This window comes from Pseudorca crassidens, chromosome 6 (assembly GCF_039906515.1).
Source record: "Pseudorca crassidens isolate mPseCra1 chromosome 6, mPseCra1.hap1, whole genome shotgun sequence".
NCBI classification, from domain to species: domain Eukaryota; kingdom Metazoa; phylum Chordata; class Mammalia; order Artiodactyla; family Delphinidae; genus Pseudorca; species Pseudorca crassidens.
In genome coordinates, this window is record NC_090301.1 from 25,229,304 (window position 1) to 25,248,681 (window position 19,378).

The 19,378-nt window shown below is 34.5% G+C and overlaps 1 protein-coding gene across 1 annotated transcript in view; it reads left to right on the plus strand.

Annotated features, from left to right (window-relative positions):
* Positions 1 to 19,378, plus strand: part of ERBB4 (erb-b2 receptor tyrosine kinase 4) — a 1,112,967-nt gene that overhangs the window by 786,380 nt on the left and 307,209 nt on the right. Inside the window, exons 6-9 of the mRNA XM_067740710.1 lie at positions 8,313 to 8,431; positions 11,127 to 11,268; positions 15,026 to 15,139; positions 15,262 to 15,388. Coding sequence (XP_067596811.1) covers positions 8,313 to 8,431; positions 11,127 to 11,268; positions 15,026 to 15,139; positions 15,262 to 15,388 — 502 coding nt within the window. The remainder of the gene's footprint in view (positions 1 to 8,312; positions 8,432 to 11,126; positions 11,269 to 15,025; positions 15,140 to 15,261; positions 15,389 to 19,378) is intronic.

Here is a 19,378-nt window from a genome sequence, read left to right on the forward strand (position 1 = left end):
TCTGGAACTGTGTTCCTCCCACCCTCACCCCCTTTGGTCTTTAGACACCTATTGTTTGTGGGTCTTTAATGTAAACATATTAAGGAAGATATATACAATTCTGGAAATTAATTTAAAACCCTACTTTATAATGAATCATGTGACCTAGGATAAGCTAGTTAATTTTTTTATTGTTTTTTTTTGTGGTATGCGGGCCTCTCACTGTTGTGGCCTCTCTCCGCTGCAGAGCACAGGCTCTGGACGCACAGGCTCAGTGACCATGGCTCACGGGCCCAGCCACTCCGTGGCATGTGGGATCTTCCTGGACTGGGGCACGAACCCATGTCCCCTGCATTGGCAGGCGGACTCTCAACCACTGCGCCACCAGGGAAGCCCTAGTTAAATATTTTTTAAATGTTAATTTCTTCACCTGTAACACTGGGATAATTAACTTGCTCTGCCAAATGCATATATTATTTCATATTATAGTTTTCTTTAGAAAAATTTTTTTCATACTCAAATGTATAGAATTAAAAGTGAAAATGTATGCCCATCAATGAGCACCATTCCCCCCAACTTACATTTTTCCATAAAGTGATTACTTTATGGTAATGTTTGGTATATATGTGTACATTCATGTGTATATTTATTCACATAAGTGTATATAAATTCTGGGATTTTGTTTTACAAAAATGAGTACACTATATTTACTCTTCTATCACTTTTATTTCATTGTACATTATATTTTCAAAATCCTTTCATTTCAGCCGATTGAGATTAACTTCATTCTTTATTTAGTCCTGCAGGAGTTTCCCAAGTTCTGGGTGACCTGTAATTTACTTAACAAATTCCTTCTTAGTGGACATTAGATTACATTCTATTAGTCTCAATTACAACCAGTGAGCATTTTAAATACATATCTGTCCATATGTACACATTTTTCTGTGTCAGATTGCTAGAAATAAAACTGCTTGGTCACATGTGAATTTACATACACAAATTTGTTAGCAGCAAATTACTCTTCAAAAATCTTGTATCAGTTTTGATACACACCAATAGTTTGCTCAATTTTTAACCTGCATGAAAACTAGATTTTTTTTTTCATTTAAGAATTATGTACACAACAACATTTCCCTGATTCAATTTATAGTTCCTGGATTATAGCTGAAGTCAAATGTCTTTTTTACATAATTATTGAGCATTTCTATTTTTTTCTTAAACTTTCAATTCATAGTCTTTGCTCAGTTTTTCTGTTTTAATATTTTCTTTTCCATTTTAATATTTTCTGATTATTTTCATTACAAAATTGGCATTTTTTTGGGCCAATTTCAGAAGGAAACTCATCCAGATATATACTGGGTAGGAGAGATTGTCTTTATTTCAGTCTATTGATATTCTGGATGGGGAACTAGGACAAGCAAAACAGATTGTGTGTGTGTGTGTGTGTGTGTGTGTGTGTGTGTGCGTGTGTGTGTGTTCATTTTCATCAAGTCTGGATATAGAGACGTTTGGTCTGCTATAATGCAAGGTGATTTGGAAAAGTTGAATGTCAACTTTTCCTCATTTTTTGGTTTGTAACACATCCATGATAAGATAATTACATTTTTTAATCACTTTATTTCCAGTATATCATTTATTTGTGTATGTAAGGTGTAGCCATCAATTCTAATGTAAAAATATATTTTTAAATACTATTTATGGTTTCATTATGCCAATTCATACACTTCCCTTATTATCTTGGAATCTATATATATAGTCTTGGAAAGATTATGCAAAAACTCACACTCACCCTTAAGAATACTTTTATAGTTCATGTAATAGGGCAATATTATTTTTGTTTTTGTTTTTTTTAATCCTGACTCATAAACTTTGCTGATGTTAATAGCCTGTTAATGAGGGAGAATTTCCCTGGTGGCCAAGAGGGTAGTTTAAAATCAGCTTTAAGGTCCCTTAATGAACCACTGAGCATGTCTTTTAAAAATAGGTTGAATAAAAATTCATTAAATAAATGAATAAAGCAGCTGTTGATGAAGAATAGATTAGACAAGATTCCTTTCCTATATGACATAACTAGCAATATTATCATGTCATAGCCCATGGGTCACCAGGGAATTAACTGGGACAAGGGTCAAACCTGATTAGTAGCTGCCAAATTTAGGCATACTTTTACTAACTGACTCTGGATGTCAGTTTCAGTAAGGGCTTTGCAGGTATCTGCCATGTTTTTCAGGTGAGCTGTAGCAGTTATTGCATATAAGATTAAACCATTATAATACTTGTAGGGGTGTTCGCCTTATGGTATGAATGGTCAGTTCCTTTGGAGTAGCTATCACCAGACTAATTAGAAATAAAAGATGATGTTATATTTTCTTTTGTGATGTGAAAATGGGTATAACTGTGGTAGTTTAGAAAGCCCAGATACGTTTTTATAATTCTACTTAGCCTTTTTTTCAATGCATTAGGCCTTATGCTACTGGTTAAAATAATTAATAAAATATTAAATTATTAAAATTCAAAATTTCTTCCCTGTCCACATCAGGCTATAGTCTTTATGTATCCTGAGGCTTGACTCTGTGCGGCAACAATTATTGTCAATTATTCTGTGATCTAATGTGAGATAGGAAGCAGCAGTACAGTTTAAGACCTATCTCCATCTCTGCCTTCCCGTCTAAATAAATGCTTTACCCTTCCTGCAGTAGCCACACAATAAGAAGGAGAGAGTATCTTAGAGGAGAGGTATTAAAATATTGGTTTATAAAGGCTGAAAACCTTGGGGCTCCCAATAAAAAAATGAATTTTCTGGCCCCTTCCCTAGACTTATTGAATCAGAAAGTGGGAAGAGGACCAGGTATCTTTCTATGTAATTCTTACAGTCTAGCAGGCACTGGACACACAGATGTGGCCAATTATTCTCCCCTGGGAAAATTAATAGTGGTACATAGTTTAGTGTTAGTGTCATTAAACCTGATTTTCTACACGTTTCAGCATGCTCTGGAAGTAATATTCTTGAATGGTCTATGAGCTTTATTTGCTTCATTTAAAGTCGATTCTGATGATAGTAGCTTTCTAGAAGCATGTTACAAAACCCAAAACGTTCATTTTGCGGGGGCGGGGGGCGGTCACAATTTCACGACTCATAGGAGTAAATATTAGATTGTAGAACGAGAGGGTACCTCTAGAGAGCATTTCATCAAGCCCGCTGTCTTTAATTTAGTGGAGGTCTAAAGCATTCAGAAGAGATTTCCCTTAAATACTGACAAATAAAGACTCAAGAAGCCCATTCAGTGGCTCATTACGGTGTTTTTATCACTCTAATAGTCAATAAATTCTTCACATCCAACCCAAATCACCTTTGCTTTAACGCAAGCATTTTTCTTCTTGCTCAAACCTCCAAGTTTGTAACTGAAAACAGCCTAACACTAAAACCATTCCACTGAAGTACCACCTATTTAATGGACACAATGTGTTTCACGGACACAGTTTGTCAAAATTGGGTCAATAAACAGAACTAATCTAGGCATCATAGAGGTGCAGGTCATTGAATACTAACTGAAATAGAATGAAATAGAAATAAGCATGCTTTAAAATATGCTTAGCAATGTAATTGGGGGCTGCTCAGGATACTTGTCACATAAACAGCTGCTGGGTAAGAGAAAGGAACAGTTTTCTGACTGTCTCTTACTTATCTGAAAGTTTTGCCTTCAGAATTAGCCAAGCAATATTTCTGTTCCCACTTTAGGTCTTTTTCTTCCCACATTTTCCTACCTGGTTGCACATCAGTTGTGTTTGCTTAATCTCCCTATTAGTGATAGAGGGCTTAACAACACCAATAGGAAATTAAAGGAAGAGGACAGTCAGTGTGATTAAATCTCAGACAAAGAATAATTAGTTAGTCAATCAATCAAATGCTGGAAATAACCTAGAGTTTTTCCCATTTTCACTAGATAGAATAATGGTTTTCAGCTCTAGACTGCATATTGGAAATCACCTGGGGAGCTTATTAAAAGTATCAAATCCTAGAACATGGCAGGTAATTTTGATTTAATAGGAATTAGGTGATTCCCAGGCATTTTTTTTTTTTAAAGTACTCTATATCCTGCTACTCCAAATGAGGTCTGTGGACTAGTAGGCAGTGACATAACCTGGGAGTTCATTAGAATGGAAAATCTTGGGCCCCACTGATTATCAACTGAATCAAAATTTTCACTGATGCAAGAATCCTGTTCAGTGATCTAATAGAAAGCCTGGTTCAGAGCCACTGGGTAGAGGAAGTGAAGAGAAGCAGAAGGCACTGAGGGTGCGAAGATGGAGGAGATGATGAAGGAGGAATGGATGGGAAGGAGGAAAAAAGGGGCCGGGTGTAAAATGTAGGAAGAAAACGCAAAGACTTTGCCTAAATTTACGTCATTTGTTTTTTAATGGGCAGAAGTCCTTTTGTTTAGTCACCGTGATGTCAATGCTCTGTTTTGCATCATTTATGAATGTTCATTTTTCTTTTGTAACTCATAAGAAGTAACAGTAAATATTTGATTAGTAAATTGCTAAAGTTCTTCAAATAAAATTAATTTCTTCTAAGGGAGTAACTTTAAGGGTAGTTACTATTATATTTTAAGAAGTAATTAAGCCCTTGTTTTTATTAGTGAAATGTTGATGTAATAAACCTACTTATAGATAATTTAGTTTTTTTGAGATGATACGTATTCTCTCAGCAGCATCCTCTTACTACTACAGAATGCTTGGTTCCTTAAATGTTAAGGACCCAATATCCATCTGATTCTCATGGATATTTTGAATGAATCCCCCTTTCCAATTTCAAATTTACTGACCCTAATATAATAAGCATTTTAATTTCCCAGGTTTTATCTTTTATGTTAAGCAATCAGAGTTAGTGATGTACCACTAAAGAACAAGCTAGTAAAAATTCAACCCAAATATTGTAATGTACCCAATGAAGCAATTTAGAAAAGATAATATAGGGGAAAAAAATTCTAATGAAATAATAGTCAAGCAAGGATGGAAATTAAAATAACCAAAGCAATTATAAGTTAATGTTCCCATGGAGGCTAAGTGAATTATCTGATTGATTTCAGGACCTGTTTTTTGTTTTGTGTTTTCATCATAATAAAATATGACTATAGTTTGATGTGTTTAATTCATATTAAGTAATGCTTATTAATCAGCAAGTGCCATTAAACAGACTGTACAAAGGGAAAGTTTTCTTTCTGGAAACAAAACTCATAACAATGTGAAGAAATGTTTCCTAACAGTGTCTCATCATTATTTACAGATTAAGCTTATTGCTTTGTTCTTTTGCTTACTTATTACCTGTCAAGCAAAGATTTCTAAATACGTTTCATGCTTACTGAACTTTAGGTGTGTGAAAACTATGATAACAAATAGTGCTTTTTTAGTGTTAAATGTATCTTACCTTTTGAAAAAAAATAATTGTAGACTGCTTTTGAAACAAATCCCAGAATTCCCTTTTAATATCGTAAATCAAAATTTTAAAAAATAATGACTTAGAAGGATGTTTCTTTGCATGTTTCTGAAATGGAATGGCATCTCTAACATCAAAATGTCCTGAGAAAATGTGAGATAGGTGACCACTGTATGGAAGAAATTGCTATTTTGAAAAATTTATAGTTGACAACACATATGATTGAATAATTTGAATACATGTTTTAAAAGTTCACAGTATAATAATTATTGAACCTAAGGTTGTACTACGTTAGATTCTTTTTCTAACATATTGTTTTTATATTTAAATAGTGTACTCAATGAGAGAAATTATCTTATGAACATTTAATAAATAATTTATAAAAATAAAATCATGGTTATTTCTTTAAATACTATATACATTAATTTCCTCATTTGGTAGGAAAGACCAAAATATATAAATAAAGAGAAATTGAAACATTTTGTATAGTTACCTTAAATCACCATAGAGTTAAAAAGAGAAATTAACAGTTAGACATATATGTCTAGGATTAAAACATGATATGATTTATAGGATATGATTGCTCTCTCACTTCATGCTATTTTCCAGCTGAGCAAAGCCTGTCAACTAAAAGCAAATTAGTAGACTGTCCTGTGATAACACTGATTTCAAATCTAGTAATTTGATTACTTAACATATGTCTGCCATTTCAATGAGCAACTCTTAATACATCAAAAGAGCCTCGTTGAATCTTGAAGAAAGGAATTATATTTGAATCTGTTCTTTCCAAAAGTGTCTTTAAAAGTGTTTCCTTTATATGGTATTAATTACTAATTAGGACATCTAAATAAATATAACAATTGGTTAAAAGATAGGAACGTTAATGTAAAGCACATGTATGAATATGAAGAGTTAATGAGTAGATTTAATTCATCTGCTTACTTGCTCAGAAGCAAGTGTGTCAGATTAACTCAGGGTGGAGATGTGTCTGAAAAGGTTTCAGAGCAAAATGGCACCTTAAGTGGATCTTATGAATGAGTATTTGCTAGACAGAGAAGGCAGATAGGGTTCTTTTCGTCATGAAGGAATGCATTGTGAAAAGGCAGTGAAAATTACAGTTGAGTACCATGAAAGGAACTGGGGACCACAAGTGGTATTTCTCTGTCTGGATGTGAAGATCACAATGAGAGTAGTGAGAGATGCCGGTAGAAATGATGGTCAATTGATAGAGGACTTTTATTCCTTGCTAAGGGTTTACTCCTCTAGTGCAGAGATGGGAAGTAAGCTTCATACTGTGAAACAACACTGATTTATATGCAGTTGCCCATATTTTCCAGTCATTACTTTTAGAGTGGCATAGAGGATTGTGATCTGAGAAATCTTTTAGAAGGCTATGTAATAATTTAGAGCTAAGTCTCAGAATAAAGTTGGAGTAGAGAGGAGAGACAGTAATGAAAAATATCTATTGCTAGTATTTGGGATTTTTATTAGGTGTGAGAAGTGAGGGTGAGGGGAAAGGAGAAATAGAAAACATGTCCCCAAATTTTAATTGAGCTACTGGATGGTTGGTACTATCACTAGTTGAGGCAAGGGAACAAATAAGAGAGATATACTCGACGGTGCAGGTGGGGAAATGATACATTCCATTTTGTACATTTAAATGAGAACTTTTGTAGACATCTAAAAATACATATTGCATCTCAATAGAGAATTCAGATCTGGATCTGATGTTATCTACCTATAGGTAGTATGCAAAGCAGAGATGAATGATTTCATCTAGGTATATGAGCCCCTAGACCAAAGAAAATTGTGAAGACCAGCTCTGAGGAACACTAGAGTGGTGTCTTGCTATGATAAGCAGTGAAGGAAGCTTTGAAGAACTCAAAGAGGTGGGAAGAAACAAGGCTGAAGTGGAAATACAGAAGCAAAGAAATGATGTGCTACACATATGCTGTAAAATTCATTTCTCTAAATACTTTTAAAATATATCTTTGGAATAAGTGTGATAAGCAGAAATGTGTCCCTCAATGCTATAATTTTGATGTCCAATGTATACCTTGACATACTGCTGTCAGCTTGGATTGAAGGATGTTATAAGAAAAAAACTAATAGAAGTTTTTGTTGTGTTTGTTATGAATATATCTCTCTCCCTCCCTCTCTTCCTTTCCTCCTTCTTTCTTTCCCTCCTCCATCCTTTCCTTCCTCCTGTGGTGTTGCACTCTTCCTTACACAAGTCCCTCCTTTTTCAGAAATCTTAGAAGAAATTTCACTTAAATCTCAGGAATAGAAACAGTTGTGCTTCTACAGATCCATTATCTATCTCTCTTTGTCTACCTGCCTACCTACCTCTTTATTTGTCAGTCACATATCCATTTTATCACCTATCTAGCATCGATGTATCTGATAGGAATGATATAATGTGAATCATGTAAAAGTTTCTGTTCCCCTTTCTGCATTGACTACCAAAAATGTTGCACTCACTCCTGGGGACACCTCCCGCTGCAGGCCCTCACTGTGCACGCTGTAAGTTGACTTCGCTGCTGACTCCATCCTTCACGACCTGCCAAAATGTCGCATTCAGTTGTTCTAAATTTGATTCTTTCTTGCTAAGTTGTGTGAGTTTTGTAAAGCCTTTAAGTATTTGCTGGAACAAGACAGAATATAGAAAACAAATTTGTGTATTAATTTTGAAGTGTTTTAATTTTGCAGTAATTTTGGGTTTTACAGTAATTTTGATCAATTGCAGACTTCCTTCAGTAAATGTTTGCTGAGCTGAGTCAATGACAGTTGAGTACATTGTTTCTCCAGGGCTCAACTTTTCTCAGCTACTCCAAATCCCCTTAGAAGTTTCTCTTGGTGGCTGACTTTGATGAGGACCTATCTCTGTCTTCTGCAGTGACAAGGACTGTCTGTGCAGAACAGTGTGATGGCAGGTGCTACGGACCCTACGTTAGTGACTGCTGTCACCGAGAATGTGCTGGAGGCTGCTCGGGACCTAAGGATACCGACTGCTTTGTAAGTCTGGCAGCTGTCCCTTTCACTCTCTGGTCCTCCCCTCCATCCTGGTTTGACTCAGGCACCTTGAGTCTTTAATATCTTATTAAGATAAGATCAAATTTTGCCATTTTAGGATTAAGAAAGATGCTCTGACTTCCTAGAAGTCATTCCTTCACTGGGTGGCTATTAATTAACTAGGATTGTTCTCTTCTACTAAACAAATTATGTCTTTCTGATTACAATTTATATTATGAGTGAGGTTTATTGGACAGTATGAAGGAGAACATATTGAGATATCTTTTAAAAAGCTAACAGCATCCTTCCAGAATTTACGGTGATTACCTATGTGTGTTGTTGCATCGTTGAGTCGAGTCTTCTGAGTGGGGGCACTTGCATTTTATTTCTCAAATATAAATTTCAAGATTAAATCACACAAATTTATGAATTTAACTGTTCTACAGTTTATACTGTTTACAAGCTAAATTATTCAAGATTTATAAGATTTACAAATGCATGTTTAAAGCAATTTATATGCTAATCTGTATGATTTTTATTTTAGAAGAGGACACTTTTATGTCCTCAAAATTAATATTTAAAGCTTGTAGGGGTCACTTTTTAATTACATTTTGATATCCTTGATAAAGGTCTTTCTATTCTTTTGAATACATGCAGACAATTCTGTGAGCTATAGTTAATGAAATTTCATACACACAGAGCATTAGTTTCATTTTAAGCTAAAAATCATAAAATAATAAACTGTTTTTGTTGCTAAAATTGCACACAGGAATTTATTTTTTTTTCCCCTCTCAAATATCCAGAGAATACACAGATATATTTAGAACTGAGTCTTTTTTTCAATTTGGCACTTAATTCTGGAAATAAGCAAATTATAGATTATAGCTCTTATGATGTAGATACACAGTAATTTCTTAATGTCACAAGAAACTTAATTTGTCTATCCTAATTTTATAGTGAAACAAAAGTGTGTATTGCAGAAATGAGTAGGGAGGAAGAAGGAAAGAGAAGAAAAATGTTAAAAGTATACAGAAGATGCTCAGCAGATCTTGAACTGAGACTCTTTCCCTTGCCTATCACCAGACATGGGATTGAAGATTGATCTGGAAGTTGCTGAACAAGTGTTTCAAAACAGTAATTTCAAAACAGTAGCAACAATAAACACCAACAATTGATGTTAACTTTCACTTAGAAGCTTCACTGCATTTTTTTCATGGTTCCATTATCACAATAAGCAGAGTGCTGAGGGAGCTTCAGAATTCTCATTTCATTACTTTTATGGAATAGTCCAGTGATTCCACTTTGGCATTTAGTACAGAATGTTCAAGAATGCCAGACCAAGACTTTGGTGTAAGTTATGTTGTATTGTATGCTGTCTGGAAGGTAAACTTGTTTGATTTCTCTGGCTTGTGTCCCTTTGTTGCCAAGCAATCTGTGCACAACACTGTATAAAATATGTTAGTAAAGCAATTATGAGGACACATGAAGTTTTATACCCATAAATTAAAACTTACTGAGTTTCCTAGATTGGTTTTTAATAGATTCTTCCTGGAGAGTGTCATCTTAGTGAATAATGTATTATCAGTGAATCTCCTTCTGATTATGCATCTCGTAGACCATCATCAGGGAATTGTCATCTTTGTGATAAAGTGCTTGCTAAAACAACAATTGATTAAGAAAATGTTTTGAGGAAACAGAATAAATTAGTGCTTATTAATAAGCATACGTACAATATATGATGATATGTAAAATATAGCTTGAGTTCATTAGCTTGCCTTCCAAGGCCTAAATTATTCCTATGAATGTTTAAATTGTTAAATTAAGATAATTAGTTCATCCCCTATTTTGCTAATCACATGTTTTTATGTACTTATACATATGTTCTCTTTTCATATCAAATACCTAACTCTTAGGTGGTACAATTGTTTTTAATCATTCTCAAATGCATTTGAACATATTAACAAATTGAGGTCTCAATACAAATATATGTCAGCAGAAACAAATTTACTTGAACTGGTGACTTTTAGTAAATGGTATAACATTATGAAAAAGACTATATAGGAAATGGTATCATATTATTTAATTATGGGCTAAGTATAGCTACTTCTTTACATTTTGGCATCGTACCCCCTACATTTACACTTGACTAGTCACCTGCCAGAGACTTTTCTTTAAGTCCAGTTTGAATGACCATCACATTTTCTCACTATACGATGGTGATGAATGGACTTACCATATCACTTAAGGCACTGAACTCTCCAAACCAGCTTTAAGGAAAGTCTAGCCTGTACAAATGGAGATTTAGTTGTCACTGCCAGACTCTAAGACTCAACATAAACCCTTTGGATAAGGGTAAGCTTAAATAAGTTTTCACTATTATCTAACTTTAATAATTTAAACCAATTCTCAGTTTAGAAATCAATGGATAGATACCAAGCAATTAGAACATCAGTAACTGTAGATGGTGTATTTACTGACATTAGAAAAACAGTTTTGTAACATTGAGAAGTACAAAACAAGTGCAAAGTTAAAAAATAAGCCCTTACAACTAGGAAGTTATCAGATTTTCCAGTTTTTATGAAATTGATGTACGCTGAGTAAACAATACAACCTATCACAGAACTGTTGTAGCAGTGTCCCTTTAACAAGTATTATGAAGGTTATTTTTAAAACAAAATTAATCTTTGCTGTGTTGCAGGCCTGCATGAACTTCAATGATAGTGGAGCATGTGTTACTCAGTGTCCGCAAACTTTTGTCTACAATCCAACAACCTTTCAACTGGAGCATAACTTCAATGCAAAATACACCTATGGAGCATTTTGTGTCAAGAAGTGCCCACGTAAGTAACAGGATAAGAAGAGCCAAATCAATTAGCTCATCATTTAAAAGCAGAGGAATTTCATGTAAGTTTATTGAATTTCAAAATTGTGACAATATTGTGAATTACTTGAGAATTGGTACTATTATTATTTCACAAATAAGAAAATTAAAATTCAAAAAATTGAAGTGATTGGTTCATAGTCTCAGCAAAGTAGTGGCATGTTTGAAGTTATAGTACAGTGTCATTCATTGACTTCTAAACTCAGTATTTTCACTGTATGTCAATGGTTTTGCACACGATTTTGTTCCTCAGAAAAGTGATTAGTTAAGTAGCGGCAAGCTATGTAATGAAAGAGATCTGCTCTAATAACAATGCATTTTCACCTAAAATTATTTCTTATTATTTATTTGTAATAGAATGTATAGTATTGTAGTTTTAACATCAAATCCAATGTTAAACAATAACAGTGGATATAAAGGGCATGTTAAGGGGCCTTTACCAAATTGACAATTCATCCTGGGGATACAAAATGACCAATTTAGCTTTCATCAAGAATAGTATATATCTCAATACCTGTTCAAGTCAGTTTCTTTGCTTGAAAAGACCAATGAGACAGTTCTTCAATGTTTTACTTACTGGAAGTCTAAAAAAAGCCACTACTTTTATCCACATACTCAATTAAAAGAAGACTTTACATTCTACAGCACACAGATACTGTGTTTTTGTTCTTGTTTTGCTTTGTCCACGTGATGAAGTATGAAGTGTAAGGGACATGGTATTAGAGTGGCTTCGGTTATAGCTTTGCCCACTTATTAGTCGTGTGATTTTAGATAAACTATTTAGTTTTCTATTTCCTCCTCTTTAAAATGTGGATAATCATATGTACCCTCTCTCTTTCCCAGATACATTATAAAGATCAAAGGGATAGGGGATAGGGTTCAGAGGAATAGTATGTAAAAACAAGTCTTTGAAAGCAATGATGATTCCAGCCTTTATTATTAAATGTTTTATATTGATTAAAAGAATAATTATGAGTGTATATATATATATATATATATATATATATATATATATATATTTAACATGGCTCTAACTTACCATTTTAAAATCACAGACACACTAACTCTAGGATAGAAGAGATTTTTCCATCTTAAACAATTTTATATCCAAAGTTATGTTTTTGATCTAACAACTTCTCATCTGAAGTTACCCTATATTTCCCCGTCTACTATCTTGCAAAATATGGGGCTTGAGAGTATTGTAGAATGTGGCTAGATGATGAATTTCTTCGGTTTCTTAGACAAATGTCCTCCTGCTCTACTACTTCATATTATGGTGGCTTGCCCCAAAGATAGTCAAAACCATGCTTTTTTGAAATTTTTGGTGCTTTCCTTTTTATTCAAGCCCTGAGGTTGAGGCCCAAGGCTTGGGCTGGAGTGCAAGACCAGAAAAACCTGAGCTAGGGAATTTTCCTTTTCTTTATTACATCCTTTGTAGTGTCTCATCTCAAGTCTCTCAACTCCTAAGTTATGACAAGGGGCTAAATACTTAGGACTGTTTTTTGAAATTAAATGCCCAGTTACCATAGATATGGTAACTCATAAACTTCCTTTCATGGATTAGTTTAGGTCTATCCAATTACAGATTAATTTAAAGAACTTCATTATTTATCTATGTAAAATTCAAATCTTTGAGGGACCTTGATTTGCTAAACTGTAGCTGTCTTAGAAAAACAAAGATGTTCAGTTTCTAAATACTGGTCTACAGTTCCTAATTCAGAATTCTGAAATTCAAAAACCCTAAACAACAAATATTTTTTGAAACTAATTTGACTGCAAAATCTGAACCTAACCGATAATGAAGATATTTGTAACCTTCCTTAAAAATTTCACTTGGCATAAATTGCTGCAAAACGTGGAAGTTTTTAAATACGAGGTATCCCTAAAGACCTTGCAGAAAGGATGTTTACACCTGTTGCAGGTTGGGTTCCCCTGAGACAGAGACTATGGTTGTTTAAGAAGTGTTCTCAGAATCAAGACCCATGAGGGAAGGAAATGAAGCGAGATCAGGCTGTGACGGAGTCTCAGCAAAGTGTCTCTTTTGTGGTGGATGCCCTCTAGTGGATATTAACTTGGAATACAACGATCTTCACACTTTATACCCACTCTCATGGATTCATATATATGCCTCTACCCCAGATTCCCTTCAATCCCAATTCCAGATTTTCCAATACTTCTTCTCCTAGGGCAAGCCACTGCTCATGAGTTCATATTTATTCTAAACTCCTATTTATTCCCTACAAAGTAAAGGATCATTTGTACTACCCAGAACTATGCCCATTGGTGGGATTTTTCCTTGCCACTATATTTCAAGTCCACTCCTGACTGAGGCTGCAGGGCAGCTGCCATCCATTTTCAGCTGCTTGCACCCACGCCCCAAGCTTAGTTTTTGTCTTCCTCTGTCAGCTTGTCATACGTGCCCTCTCTTGGTCCCCATGCAGCCATGGGTATGAGCTTAGTGAAAGGTGCCAGCACAGTGGTGGATGACGTGGGGATTTGGACCACCTGCTTATGCAGTTTACTCGTGCGTCTACCCCTGCTCACATCAATCCCAAATGTACTGCTTCCATCTTACAATGGATTGCTGTTGGACCTGCTCAACATTATGATGGTTTTTAACAAAACCTTGTGTGTGATGGGCAATTCTGGCTACAAGATCAATCCGTGACTCATGGTTAGGTAGTCTATCTCTGCCAGGACCCAGAAGTATGTCAGGAGTTGTTTATTAAATGGTGTATAATTCCTAGAGGTCTCAGCTGGGATTTCCCGGTCGGGACTTGCCATAACTCCACGTGGCATATCTTCCCGCCAGAGATACTTCTAATGTCATAGAGCCTCTTGGGTTTTGTGATCCAAGTAGCAGAATTGCTTGTACCCCAGCCTGGACCTGCATCATGTGCCTTTCCTGCTCTGGGCCCCCTTCAAGGTCGGAAGCCTTCTAGACTACTGAATGTTGGGCCAGAAGCAGTTTTTCCAAACATGGAAGGATGCTGCCTTCAAAACCCAAAGCAGCCTAGCAGGTATTGTGTTTTCCCTTTATCGTGGGAGGCCCTAGATGCAAAAATTTGTCCTTATTTTTGGGAGGGAATGTTCTGGCATATTCCAGACCACTGGATTCCTAAACATTTCGCCATGTCAGGTAATTAGATGTTCCTGGTTTAGTTAATATACCTTTCCTAAAGCACTGCCCTTTCAAATTTCATTTTGTTTCTTCGTGTAAAACTATGGGACAGTTTCTACGGCACTCCAATGAAAGATGAACACATTTTAAACATTTCTTCTTGGATATGAAGTGCACTCCCTTCATCCAAGGCAGTTTAACTTCAGCTTCATTTGTGCTTCATGTAACTTGAAGTATTTTTAGACTTCAAACTTGCATCATGACATGAAATGAAGTGGAACTACGAAAAACACAAACTAAATGTCATGCAGTTTCCTAAGTCTATAAAAGAAATTCACTATCTTGGGGGCAATTCAGAATGTGGAGCAATAGTCAAGCAAGTACCAGTTGTTAACACACACTGCCCTTGGATTTGAATGTGGGTGTTCGTAGATGCTATTTCAGGTGGAGATATTTAGACAGAGTTGTTTTAGGGAAAGAAACATACATACTATCATTTTCAAATGAAAATAATTTTCAAACCCTAAAATATCTTGTTTTAAAATCTTTTGCTGAACCTCAACATTATTGTTAATTTTACCTTTTTTTTTATCAGATAACTTCGTGGTCGATTCCAGTTCCTGTGTGCGTGCCTGCCCTAGTTCCAAGATGGAAGTAGAAGAAAATGGGATTAAAATGTGTAAACCTTGTACTGACATTTGCCCAAAAGGTGATGATATTTTTTTTCATTTTATAATGAAAAAATACTGTTATTTTATAATAAAAATGCAATAATTTATTGACTAAAGAAAAATTTTCTCAACTCTCTAATTGTGCATCTTGTTTCTACAGCTTGTGACGGCATTGGCACAGGATCATTGATGTCAGCTCAGACCGTGGATTCTAGTAACATCGACAAATTCATAAACTGCACCAAAATCAATGGGAATTTGATCTTCCTAGTCACTGGTATTCATGGGTCAGTATTACATTTTTGTGGAAAATTGTTTTACGAAGTGCAGACAAAGCTTAAGAGATTCTGTAGTTTTGTCTGTTTGATTCCTTTTGAAACAGAGTTCCACTACACATTAATGCTTTCTTCCAACAAAGTCAAATGCCAGATTTCACCAGCAGTGATAGTAAAACAAATTTTGGGGGTACATCCAGATTATGAATTTGGTGACAACTTAGATTTAAAAATATCGATTTATATATAAGCTAAGATGTATTTACAGGACATTTTCCTCAAATCCATAGATTTCAGTAAGCTTGGCACATTTGTGGATATGTTTAGGGAAACAGTATCAGTGGACAAAGTGGGGAATTTCATTCAAATTCCTAACCAATTAGTTCAAAACAACATAAATTAATGCATCTCACAGAAAACAAATCAGTAAGTTGAAATTCTGAGCTTTCAGGTATTTTCTTTGCCTTGCTGCATCTTTTTCTGTTTTAGACTTGGGAAGTTAGTGATAAATCTATTAAATGAATTTCATTTTAGCAATAAAAATTGTAACATTTTCTGGGCCCCTTCATTACAGAACCACCTGCTGTTTTTAACTGGGAAAATGACCAAGTTTGCATCCTTTCAACTGTAATGAAAATATCAATATTTTTACTTTATATTTTATCTATTTGTATATATCACTACTTAGTTCCTAAACATTAGTGCTACGGGCTACAGATAAAAAATATCACTCACATATTTCAATTCAAACGATTACTCTAAACATATATCATTTCTAGAAGCAAAACAATTTAACACATTATGAATAAATACGTCAAATAGGAACAATAAGAGAAATAGAACAAAGCGTTTCTTTCCATTCAGATAAATTACTGTAGGTCTTACTACATAAAGCATTTCTTTACTTGAAAATATAGCTTTTAATATGGATCTGTGCCAGAAACTGTAATAGTATGTATTCACTTTCTGTTATATTTGGTCTAAGAGGTGTTTCTTGTTGTTTTGTTTTTTAAAATAAGATCCAGATTTTTAACGTCTCTTTAAAAAAAAATGTGCATGTGATTACTCTTAGTTTACATGGCAACAATCTATTGGAGATGGGTGGTACTACCATTTTGAGATGGGACACATTCAGTCGGCTCCACCATGGACAATCTGTATTGAGCTGTGTGGCTTCCATGTCAAACAACTCCAATGTAAAGTTGAGAACTGGGTTAATAATAAACCTACATCCTCTGGTTGTTGTGGAGATTCAAAATAAAACAAAATATACATTTTTTTAAGTGTTCAGCCCAGTGCCTGGCATACAGTAAACCTTAATAAATGGTATAAAAAAGAAAGAAAAAGGTGGGGGAAGGGAAGGAGTAAAGGAGGGAAAGGGGAGAGAGAGAGAGATAAAGAGAGAGATTGAAAAGTAACAAAAATAGAAGTTAAAAATCGCTAAACCCCCGAAACAAAAGAAAGTTAAAAAAAAGGAGAAAAAGGCACTTCAAGAGGAAAATCTCAGTGACTATATCTAGTATATAGCACAGCATATAGTGCAACAGATAATATCTCATAGACTACCGGAAACCAAATAAAGACAAAGTTATTTTCATGGCAATCCTTACTTTACGATGTCATACTTCCTAGTTCAGATGATTATTATTTGTCCTTAATTATAGCACTTAAATTTAACATTATAATTAATATTATTGTGTCTTAAGCATAATATATAAGGCATTTTCCAGGACAAATATATATGTGAAATATGATATGTTCCTCACTCCTAGTCTCTTGCCAACATGAAACATATTCTGAAGCCTTTCCCTTTCATTTTAGGAAAGTATTAATATAAAGTTAATTGAGTAGGCCTCAGACACTTATTTGTAGGCATATGTGCATTCATGTATGTAATATGTGTGTGCATATGGACAAAGAGAGAGATTTTAAAGATGAATAACATGAGGTATTATTAACAAAGCTTTCAGTAAATTAACAAAATTTTTTACTTCACTTAATTTCCATTACCCTAAATCTTCTACTATCTCGTTTTTAATAGGATGTATGGTTTGATTAAAATAGCTAGGGTATTTCTTTAATAGAAATGAAAAACCCATAATTAAGTAAGAGTGTACTTTTCAAAAACAAATTTCTGCAAAAAATAAATTTACTGTGAAGTTGTCAACTAAAATGTTAACACATAAAAGAGCTCAATGTTCAGTTTATAGCACGATACCACCATTGCTAGAAATAAACTAGGCATTCTTATTTCCTTATTTAGAATGGGAACTGCAGACAAAATTCAGCGTTCAGGGTTATCATAGGATCCCCTTTCATGTCTTGTCATGTCTAATAATGTCCCTGTGAATATGCTTAGAGCAATAAAATGCTCACCAAATAAGCATGTTCATGCTGTGTCACAGTGTGACACAAACAAGAAAGTACTTAGATGATCGACTGTAATGATGATAGACAATGGGAAACAGATAATGAGCTTGGTGAAAAAAATAACGTGATTTCTATGGAATTATGAAAATATGTTTCTCTCTCTTTATCCTGAGCTTTATTTTGGATCACCCAACCCAATAACAGGGTGGACATAATGTTTTTTTTCATGGTCCTGAATTTAGCTAGGCAAGTTCTCAATTTTAAAATCTATGGATTTCAAGTGGCTGTAGGGTGGAACGCCCTAGGGGTACTTTTAAGTTGGTAAGTGGGATTCTGTCAATTTATTTTATGAGAGTCCTGAATCTCTAAAATTAAGTAGATAAAATTTCTGTGGTCCGCTGGGCTTCATGTGAACAGTCCAGAATTCATTTCATTCCTGGCAACCTGGAAGTGTTCTCAGTAAAGGTTTGGACTGACCCCATTATTGTGTGCTTGACCTGAACTTTGAGTGTTTCTCAGTAAAGCAGGAATATTTGATTATATGGCTAGAGCTATTCTAGACACTGCTTTTCATCAAAGAACAAATGTTGAAAGTTCATTGTACTACTGCAGAGCTGATATTTCATGTGCATGCAGACATCTTTGCACATTAGAAAATGATAGCAACCAGAATTTTCCCGCATGATGAACCTAATTTTGTGGCTCCATTTTCACTGAAAGCATAGATATTCATTCTATATATCTTCAGTTACAAATAGAGCAAGTTTGCTAGAATATTAATTTAGACTTTAAGCTTTTGAAAGATAATCATGTCACATTAAGGAAAATCTTAATTGTTTATGTGTGAATTATGGGGACACTCATTTATAGTGTTTCCAAGCCTTCTATAACATACCATGTTAAACTAGTAGCACAATGTATTGATTAAACTTCTTAGTTTTTCTCAGTTTGAAGCGGTAATTTCATTAAGCAAGATTTTTTTTTTCTTTTAAAAGATATGGGATGGTTCACAGTATAGAAAATATGCTGATGAATCAAGCAGAGAGAGCCAGTAAAAGGTGGTTCCAGAGATCAAGTTTGCTGAACTAATAGAGAATGTTTTCAAGGCTCTAATGCCAGGATGAATAAATGCTGGTGGATTCAGAATCAGATTCTTAGAAGAGAGGCCATATGCTTATCTGTTTGTCAGGGGATTGTGGAGCACATTGACTGATAGCCTCCAATGGATCATGTATCCTAGTGTTTATTCCCCATGTGAAAAAGAAGGTTCTCAGAGACTGGTAAAACAACAGATATCCAGTACAAGGATAAAATTCAGTTGATTGCTAAAGGTGGATACAAACTGCTAAAAGAGCCTAATTCCTTGTTTTTAGAACGTTTGATCTCTCTTGGAGAAATGACCAGTGAATGGAATTTAATTTTTCTCTGAAGAGTATATATTAATATAAGGTTTCTACTTGCCCAAAATAGCACAGAGCACCTTTTAAAGTAATAAAACCTAGAAAAACTACTAAATATTACTTAAGAAAATCTGAAAGTATTGCTTGAATTACTGAGAAATGTTTAATATTATGTTTATATTTGGCTTAATATTCAAGAATGTAGTTATTTTGTATGGGCAGGATGTTATAA